This window comes from Peromyscus maniculatus, chromosome 17, assembly GCF_049852395.1.
Source record: "Peromyscus maniculatus bairdii isolate BWxNUB_F1_BW_parent chromosome 17, HU_Pman_BW_mat_3.1, whole genome shotgun sequence".
Classification (NCBI taxonomy): Eukaryota; Metazoa; Chordata; class Mammalia; order Rodentia; family Cricetidae; genus Peromyscus; species Peromyscus maniculatus.
In genome coordinates this window covers 7,951,579-7,961,980 of record NC_134868.1, presented here as the reverse complement: position 1 = coordinate 7,961,980, position 10,402 = coordinate 7,951,579, and the positions used below count along the sequence as shown (strand labels likewise).

The 10,402-nt window shown below is 43.4% G+C and overlaps 1 protein-coding gene across 1 annotated transcript in view; it reads left to right on the top strand.

The window, feature by feature from the left end:
* The first annotated feature begins 4,568 nt into the window (after positions 1 to 4,568).
* The window catches only part of Naf1 (nuclear assembly factor 1 ribonucleoprotein), a 31,454-nt gene continuing 25,620 nt past the window's right edge, over positions 4,569 to 10,402 (top strand). The window contains exons 1-2 of the mRNA XM_076553271.1: positions 4,569 to 4,965; positions 8,228 to 8,390. Of these exons, the coding sequence (XP_076409386.1) occupies positions 4,685 to 4,965; positions 8,228 to 8,390 (444 nt within the window). The 5' untranslated portion in view covers positions 4,569 to 4,684. The remainder of the gene's footprint in view (positions 4,966 to 8,227; positions 8,391 to 10,402) is intronic.

Here is a 10,402-nt window from a genome sequence, read left to right as displayed (position 1 = left end):
GTTTTCCTAAATTGTATTTTCACACATTAAGTAATGTGTCATTTTGAAACGGGATTTGGTCTTTGACCTGGAATTCAACACAATAAAAATCCTCTTCTTGCCGGGCGGTGGTGGTGCACGCCTTTAATCCCAGCACTCGGGAGGCAGAGCCAGGCGGATCTCTGTGAGTTCGAGGCCAGCCTGGGCTACCAAGTGAGTTCCAGGAAAGGCACAAAGCTACACAGAGAAACCCTGTCTCGAAAAACCAAAAAAAAAAAAAAAAAATCCTCTTCTCTAAATTTTGCTAAATCTGTCAGGTATTCAGACTCTAAAAAGTTAGAGTTAGCCTTGGGCTAAACACTTGAGGCTAAGTTTAGCAGCTCTTAGAAATAATGCAGAAGGAGGGAAAGTTCTGGAAGTACTGGAGGCAAATTCAGAACATTTTGAAACATTCAAGCACTTAGAAATAGTACCGATTGTGAAAAAGTAACCTATTTCAAAGCTAGGCACAGGTACAGCTAGCTATTCTTACACTGAAACCCAGACTGTCCCCACCTCAGAAACAAGAGGTTTGTATCCGCAACAGTGGCTTTCTTCGATACTGCTCTATTAACTTAAAGTGATGAGTAACTGCGTTGTCATCTTAGATGTTGTCTGTGAACCATCTTTCTTACTGTGATTGCCTAATAAAATTTTATGTTTTTCTTTCATTCTTCCACTCAGAAATCTTTACGGGGGCTGGAAGATGGCACAGGGGGTAAATTCCCTTGCTGTTGAGCCTGAGGAGCTGAGTTCTATGTCCAGAATGCACACCGTGGAAGAAGAGAACTGGCTTTCTCAGGTTTTCCTCTGACCTCCATAGATCTGCCCACACACATGTGCACACACAAAATAGACATTTGAGAGAGCTGGGCATGGGAGTGCATGCCTTTATCCCTAGCATTTGGGAGGCAGAGGTAGGAGAAGCTCTGTGAGTTTGAGGCCAGCCTGGTCTACAAAACACATTCCAGGACAGCCACGACTGTTAACCAGAGAAATCCTGTCTCGAAAAACGAAAGGAAAAAAAAAGCCTTTATAATTTTTGTTATAATATGGACAAGAAGTTCTTAGATTCATGAGACTTCATTTTTTAAGGAAAACAGGAGACAATAAAGAATAATAAATATTATAAGTAGTACATAATATCATAAGTATAACTTGAAGATAGTATATTTGGCAGAAAACAATGAGCAACAATTTAGGCAGTGACTGATAACTTGAGTACTAAGGCTGAGTAATTGGTCTCTTCTAGAGTGTTCCATTTTCCTGGGTAAACTGAGTAAATAATTCTTGTTATTATGCAGAGAAAAGACACCAGCAAAGGGAAAGGGTCATATACAGAGAATAAATCTGGTGGACTGAAGGACTTCACAGCCAGAAACCACGGGGCACAAGGGAGGGAGAAGAGTGGAAGATGAAAAAGAGAAGAAGCAGCATCTGGCTCTAGGAGAGCTTGAAACCTAAGCTGGGCATTCGGATTTTTTAAAACTGCTAGTGCAAACATCTAGGGTTTGAAGCAGGAAATTGTCTGATTCTTTTCAATTCCTCCTTGTTAAGTTATCCCAGATTAACAGACTCATGGATCTCTTTAAAGGCCTAGCTCATTTACCATCATATTCATGGAAAAGCATTCTGAAATACTGGGTGGGTATTGGGTGGTCCTGGGACTCCCTAGCTATCCTGGGGGGCCAGTTCTTCACTTGGTTTCCATTTCTGTCAAGGATGATCTAAGGCACTGGCTGGAATTCACACGTTTTTTTTTTGTCTTCTGACAAGATGGACAGTGTAAGGCTGGGGGCGTGGCTCAGTGGCTCAGTGGTAGAGTACCTGAGTAACCTATTTGAGGTCTGTCGTCACTCTCCAGCACAGCAAAGGACACTGGTAGGTCAGCAGCATGGGCAGGTACAGTCAGATATGATGGAGTCTCTACCTTTGTGATCCTTTCTCCCTTTCTTATTTTTGAATTTGATGTGGGTCAGTTACAAAATGGCAGCTTCACAGAGAAAAGTTCAAGCTGTTCTTACAAGGGTCAGCTTTGTCTTAATGTTCAAGAAAGTTGCATCTGGGGGCTGGAGAGATGGCTCAGAGGTTAAGAGCACCGACTGCTCTTCCAGAGGTCCTGAGTTCAATTCCCAGCAACCACATGGTGGCTCACAACCATCTGTAATGAGATCTGGAGCCCTCTTCTGTATACATAATAAATAAATAAATCTTTAAAAAAAAAAAAAGAAAGAAAGAAAGTTGCATCTGTGTGGAAGAGGTCTTGTTTTCTGGAAATCCCCGAGGCCAGGAGTGTCAGACTGAGTGATCTGTATCAAGGACCTTGCAAGATGCTTGAGTCAGGTTTGTGGCTACCTGGCTACTGTGAATCTTACAGTCACAGTATTTCTCAGACTGCATACTTTAGTTTTTTAGCTTACCAAGTGTCTTCTCTATTCTCGATTTCCCTATCTCTGCATTTCTCTCTTGTAAAAATGCATAGTGTATACTTCTACAGTTCCTTCTTCTACTACACGAATATCTCGTTTTCCAACTTATCTTTTCTCCTCAAGTATTAATTCTTTTGGTGTTGTTTTAAAATGGTAAGTGACACTGGTTACCATGTGGAAAGGTCATGAGGCACGAGCCACAACAAAACCCAGGATCATAGCTTTATTGGGGGTGGGGGCACAAAAGAACCAGGCCTGGGGAAGAAGCACGTGGAGAGAACAGAGAGAGAGAGAGACAGAGAGACACAGAGAGAGACAGATAGAGGTAATGGAGGGAAGAGAGACAGAAAGGGGGGGAGTTGTCTGTGCCTTTTTAAGGATTCCCGTGAGCATGCCCAGGTGGGCTTATGGAGCTACGCCATGCATGCACTGATTGCATGTCCACAGCATACACGTATTCACCATCACACACTGATGACGTAAGATGCATGACTCCTTGCTTAACTGCTGAACTGTGCATGTGTGGTCATGCAGCTGGAGTGGCGGCAGAATCCTAACATTCGGAGTAGGCTTGTGATTCATTAATCTTCTCGTACACACAGACACACAGGTTATAGAGCAGTGCATTGCTCACAATAATGCTAAGTAAACAAGTTTGGAATGCACAGATGAGTTCTGGAATTATCCTTGAACTGTCCTTCTCATCCTAACCTTTCTATTGAATGCTGATCTCCTGGGTTTTTTTTTGTTTGTTTGTTTGTTTTTGGTTTTCGTTTTCGTTTTTTGAGACAGGGTTTCTCTGTGTAGCTTTGTGCCTTTCCTGGAACTCACTCTGTAGCCCAAGCTGGCTTCGAACTCACAGAGATGCGCCTGGCTCTGCCTCCCGATTGCTGGGATTAAAGGCATATGCCACTGCAGCCTGGCCAATATCAATCATTTTCAATGACACATACATCTTATTCATAAACCTATGTTTTGGTCCACTTTTAACGTATTTCTGCACACTGAATGCATGTTAGACAAGCCATTCTTCTCCATACAACCTTATTTAATGTTCCATAAACTAAATGAGACAATATTTTTGTATGTGTTTTACAGATAAGTAAATGGAAATTTAGTTACAACAGGTTGTATATTTTAAGGAAAAAATGGTAGAATCGAGATTTTCAAATATACACATGTATATTTACTTAGGAAGTCTGAACACTGCCTAATCGCTGTCTTAGTGTTAACATCTTGAATTTTTGCTTCATCTGGAAGAGTTTCCATGACATAGCCCACCAATCTCAACTTTCCAATGTTATGCTCTTGAATCTTCTATGCCATACTTCAATTATCTCCCAGAGATTTCCCTCTGCTTTTGAAACTTCTACTGTATTGTAAACACTTTAATGTACAGGGATGCCTGGATTACATCTTCCTTTAATTAATGAGAGTCTTCTATGGAGCCCCCACAAAAAAAAAAAAAACTGTCAGCAAATAATATATAAAAGTTTACGTAGTCTTTCATAAATATGCATGCCTAACAAATCGTTACATTATTATTATTATTATTATTAATGCATCAGATTGAAGACCCTTGTGCTTCAGCGTCTTACAGTCTGACTAAAGGACACTACATGTTAGGGTCACCCCACCCTTCCTATAAAGCAGCATCAACTACGATATAGACACTGCCATAACATAAACAGCAAAGTCCCTTCGCTATGTATGTTGTCTTTTCAATGTACTGGAAAAAGAAAAATGAAATAATATTTTTTTTCTTTCTTTTATAATGAGAATGTAAATGTGCTTTTTCATCTTCATTTAACTTTGAAGAAATCACTAAGAGTGTCTTTTCAAGAGTTCCTGGATCGAGATTCTTACCTACAGAAACTAGTACGATATTCCTCGCTTGATACCCAGACCTGGAAACCAGCTTCAGTCAGAGTCATAGCTCCGCAGCAGCCGGGAAGGAAACCGGCGGCCCTAGGACCGCGCGGAAGCCGAGTTTTCTAAGTCCACCGACTCCTCCCGCTCCCGGGAACCCAACCCGCGCCTGGCCACGTGACGCCGCCCGCCCCGCCCCCGGAAGTCCCGTGACCGCGCCGGGGTTGGGGGCGTGTCTCCAGCCCGCTCCGCGTGCTGTTGCCTGAGAGACGCGCGAGTTTCGGTGCGGCGAGCGCGCGGCTGCGGAGGGGAGCGCGCGGCTGCGGAGGAGAGCAACCTCGAGCCGGTCGGCGGCCGGGAGCGGCGCCATGGAGGTGGTGGAGGCCGCCGCGCAGCTGCAGACGCTGCAGTTCGGCGGCTCCGGCCAGGGGCCCGCGGCCGCCTCGGGCGCCGAGCAGGCGGAGCGCGCCCCGCCGGCAGGGGAGCAGCCGCCGCCGCCCACGCCGGCACCCCCGAGCGCCGAGGCCGGCGGAAGCCCGCCGCAGCCCGACCGGCCGCCTCCGAGCGAGGCCTGCGTCACCGGCCCGGACGCCGCGGAGCCCCCGCCAGCCCTGCAGGCCTCGGACTCCTCGGACTCGGACTCGGACAGGTGGGGTGCCGCCTGGGCGAGCCCCGGGGCTGCCGGGACCGGGGGAGCGGGGAAGGGGGGGGGGCAGGCGGCCTGGGTCGTGGCTGGTGCGCGCGCGCGCTTTGCGGGCCGGCGCCTCGGTGCTGGTCGGTGCGCACGTGCGCTCCGGGAGCGTGCACCCCCCTTACCTACCCGGGCCTTGCAGCGGCGCTTGCCCGTGGTGTCCGCTCAGTTCTAGGAGTTGCCACTTCCTTCCCAAACTCCAGAGTCCGCCAAGTCACAAGTAGAGGTAGTAAGTAAGCTGTTTGCAGTGTGAAAAACCCCGACACGTGTGGACTCTTTTCATAACAATCCAAGTTTAGCGTGTACTTTAGGGTTATGACATCAATTTTGTTTCAGTTCAGAAATGCTACTTTTTTTTTTCTTTTCATCGAGTCCACTTTTTTTTTTTTTTCAAAACAGGAGGATCAGGAAATATGTTTCATAGTTGACTCTCTCTTTTACCAGAAAGGGTCTCATGTGGCCCAGGCTGGTCTCAGACTGAAGCCTGGAAGGATGACAGTGAACTCCTGATCCTCCTGCCTCCACCTCCCGAGTTCAGGGTTGTACATGCACCCACCACCATTCTCCTCTCGTAGTAGCTGTTTCTTGACAGTTAATGTTACTCAGGGAAATCTTCATAGGAAGCAGGATTCTATAAAATTTGCTAACCAGTTTCTCAGTATTTGAGGCTCTATGCTTTACACAAACATTTCCTCTCTGTGTCCATCTTGGTGGAAGAAGATCCAGACTATAGAATGTTTTCGAACTGCATTGAACATTGTCTACAGATATGTGAGTAAGCACAGGGCGAGGGTGTTCTGAGCAGGTGGACATGGTAGGCGCACGACGGGGAGATGTGGCATATTTAGGAAGCCATTGACTAGGACGAGGGACAGTGGTTTCTAGTAGAGGGAGAGGTGTGAAGAGATGGGAGGGAGCCAAGCCAGGTATGAGCGGCTTGGTTCCTTGGCAGTTTTAAGATGGTAGTCATCTTGTAATCAGAGCCCATGCTGCTGGGAAACTGGTCAGGAGCCAGGTTTGAAGTGAAACATGGGAAATGGGAAACATTAGTGTTGGGAAAATGACTTCTGACTCTTCGTGGCAGAGAGTACTAAATATTTGAAGAAATGAAAAAAGGCACAACTTTTTGCCTGTGTGCTAGGTAGATAATGCTTTTGGCTTTTTTGTTTGTTTTTCAAGACAGGGTTTCTCTGTGTAGCCTTGGCTGCCCAGGAACTCACTCTATAGACCCTTCAAATTCACAGAGATCGGACTGTCTAGTGCTGGGATTAAAGGCGTGTGCCACACCTGCCTGACCTAAATAATGTTTTGTTAATAGATCGTTGATTTCAATTGTTTGGTAATCGTGTGACCTTTTCTGAGGAGACAAGAACAGACATCTCTTGATCTCTGATGGTGCACCAGTAACAGGCCAAAGAAACAGTTCCGACAAGTCCAGCTTAGTGAGGCAATGCATTTATTGGGTTTGTTCACAGGAGCAACGGAAGCTGTCTCACGGAACAGCCCATGTCACCTGTATCCCTGGAGCTCCTTGCTGTGGCAGCAGCCCTGCAAGAAGTCTCTGCCCAGCAGGCGACTGCTTTTATAACTTTAGATGAGGGCCTGTTGCCTAAGTTTCCTGGGCCTCTGGGCCTCCCTCCTCCATCTAGGAGGCAGTGTTTCAGTTGGGAGGAAATAACTATACAGCAGTAACCCAAAGTGGTTTTTAAGAAGTTGTGAACAGCCTCCAGGAGCAGTTTGTTTGAAGAGTGCTCTGGGAGGAAGTGATTGGGTGAGTAGGGGGTGGCTGCAGAGCAGATAGTATTCGAGTTGAGCCTCTAATGCAGGTATTTCAGGCAGATCAAGTAGCATCATTTCACAGTAGTGAATACGAGGGTGGAGTTAGGCTCTGTGAGGAGTGGGAGGAACTAGGGTCTGGATGTTACTAGAAACCTGGTTTTGAGGCAGTGTAAAGCTGACATACTAAGGAGCATGTCTTTTTATCTTGTCCACAGTAAAGATGTTTTGGGGGAAAATTAATATTTTTCTGTATGTTTGCATATTTTCTTAGCGAAAAGTAAAAACCCATACAGCTACCGTCTTGATTTAACAACTATTAGTATTTTGATGCTACTAGTTAAATGTTATTAGACTATTTCAAACTAATTTGCTGCAGACATGTCATTTAAATATGTCAGCACAGCATTCTTTTTATAATTGAAAATTATTTTTTTCATACAACATATCCTGAGCATAGTTCCCCTCCCTCATCTCCCAGATCCTCCTCCCTGGTCCAAGTTTACAACTTCTTTTTCGGTGTCTGTAGAATATTCTCTCTAAGCTAAGAGTGGCTTCAGACTTGCTATGTAGCCAAGGATGACCTTGAATTTCTGGTGTTCCTGCTTCCAGAACTGAGGTTTCAAGCATGTATCACTTAAAGTGGATATTCTTTTATATATATACAACACTATTACCTAGATCGTAAGTACTGTCTTATAAAATTATTCTGATCTCTTGTCCAATCATATTTTTTTTTTTAAAGCTAGAGCAGGATCCCGTTTGGGTGTAATATGATCATGAGAGAAGGTGAAAGTAACTCGGTGGGATGAATAGTTGTGGGGAGAGGACATTTTTGGTGATGACTGAGAAGAAACTCCTCATTGAATTAAGTGGTCTCATTATAGGTGACTCAGACACTTGCTTTACCTAGAGTCACAGTCAATGTCATTGATTGTCACATGCTTAATTGTACCCAGAGATTTATAACATGTGACACCGTTGGCCCAGAGAAGGTCCAGGTTTTATGTCTGTAATAGTTATATATCCAGCGTCAAAAATGGCGTCTCTCCACAATTAGTCTTCATCCCACTGCTGTTACTATGATCTTCCATTATAAGGAGCCCTGCTCTTGCTTTAAATCAGGGATTTTTTTAAATGGACAAAATAAGCCCAGGGTGGTGGTGCATACCTTTAATGCCTAGAGGCAGAGGCAGGTGGATCACTGGCTCAAGGTCAGCAGGGTCTACAGAATGAGTTCTAAGACAGCAAAGGCTACAAAGAGAAACCTGTCTCAACAAACAGACAGACAAATGCTAATATTCCCTAAAGTTGGTTTGTATTGTTAGCTTTTGAAATTAGACAAGCAGTAGAAGCAAGAGGAAGTAAATTGTCTCCTGTTTGAAACAAAATTTTGTTTTAATTATGATAGTACTTGACCAAGTTTTCAACTTTGCCTCTACAGTGAAACAGATTCTGATAGTTCAAGCTCCTCCTCTTCATCCTCATCCTCATCTTCCTCCTGTGTATCACTTCCTCCAGTGCTGTCAGATGGAGAGGAAGATGCTCAAGTTGAGAAGGAAAGTAAGAATTTTCCTCTTAAAACAAAAGATGAGCTGCTTCTCAATGTAAGTGCTTGGGTTTGTTACTCACATTACTTACTTGTATTAGTTATTGATTACCCCTAAACCTGGTGTCTCTTCTCGCCTTGTCACAGACCTCTGCCATGCTTTGACACTTTCATAGAGCCATGCGGAAAGTTTCTAAGGGTGCTTCTAATCTGACACGTGAGACTTAGCTGATAATTGTGTGGAGGCATTGCCTTCGCTTTGGTAACTTCTTTGTTTTCAAGTCTTTAGACAGGGTTGGGCACAGGTCAGTCAGTTTTAGGCCACTTGCTTAGTGTATGTAAAAAACCTGGGGCGCTGTGTTGATTCTCAGCACTACCAAAACATGAGAAAAATTACTTTTGTAGTTTCATGGCCCTCCTTCATTGTTTATTGCTGCTGTTTTTATCCACAAATCAGACAGTTTCTCCTATAGTAATTGAAATTTTTTTAATTGATTGCTTTTAGAAGTAGAATGCAAAATTCACTGGCTTTAGTGAATTTTTAGCTCTGTAGGATACCTAATCACATTAAATCTTGCATTTTTTTTAAAAAAAATCCCAATTGGGAAAAGATGATTTATATGAAATGGGTTATATTGGCACCTGATTGAAGTTGTTGGCCAAGTTTTCTGTGGTGTCTTCAGCTGTGGAAACTGACCTTTGGAAGAGGATGGCAAATTTGGTTGAAACCTGTGGCTCAAGAGGATAGTCTAAGAATTAGAATACCGGGTAATTGGCTTGTTTTTAATTTAGTTCATGTACTTTAGTTATCAATGCTTCTTCAAAGTTTGGTAATCATTAGTTGTAATTAGTGTAAAAGACCAAATTAGTAACCTAGTTTAATAAGAATTTGAAGGATGTGTATTTCTTGGTTGGATTCTCCCAATATTACTTGTTGCTTAAAGGACATATGGTAGGTTTTTTGAGTAGTATGCCATGGTTCACATGTTAATAGTTCAGAATGGATTCAGGCAAACTGAAAGTGCAGGGAAATCTGTCTGTTTTGTCTGTATCCTGGTTGGCTTAATTAGGGCTTCTACTACTGTGAAGAGACACCATGGTCACAACAACTCTTACAGAGAAAACATTGAATTGAGGTGGCTCGCTTACAGTTTCAGAGATTCAGTTCATTATCATGGCAGGGAGCATGGCAGCATGCAGACAGATGTGGTGCTGGCTGCATCTTGGCTTGCAGGCAATAGGAAGTTGACTGAGACACTGGGCAGTATCATGAGCATAGGAAGCCTCAAAAAGCCCACCCCACAGTGACACACTTCCTCCAACAAGGCCATACCCACTCCAACAATGTTACACCTCAGTGAGATTATGGGGGCCATTTATATTCAAACTACCATATTGATGATCTTTCAGTAATTCTCAGATTATAAAACCAACAAATAGGAGACCACAATATTTTAGAGTTTTATCTGTATAGTTTTATTTGCCTTATTTAGTCTGAATTTCTTAATATTGGGAGTCCTTTGAAATTTAATGCAAAATATTGGGGTAAGGGGGTGGTTTTCTAAATAGAATACTCAGACATTCATGAGAAATCAGACAGGATCTTTGGCTAGATAGGTCAGGAGGCATATTCTTTGAGGACTGAGTTTATACGCATTTTTGCATCTCCCTGGTACTCAGTGAAATAGTTGACTCTGATTGTAGGTTCATAGCAATAGTGATGATTACAGAATGTATGTGTGACTAGGTGTCTTTTCTTTATTTGTCCTTTTAAGAAATTGTAACACATCTGAAACATATACCAGGTACTTGAAACAAAACCAGTCACCTTTCTACTTTCTTATTATATAATGGAAAGACAGTAAAAAGAGCAGAGACAAATATACTTCCTAGGAGTGGTGTTGAAGTATGTGTATTTGGCTCAGAAGAAAATTGCATTTTTTTTTTTTTTGGAAAGTACATTGTTGTCTTTTAGAATTCAACAATGGCTGATGTCCTTTTTATGCTATTTCTAAGGGCTCTTTTGGGAAAGACAAGAGAGGCAGTTACAGTTTACTTTATGTGCATTGG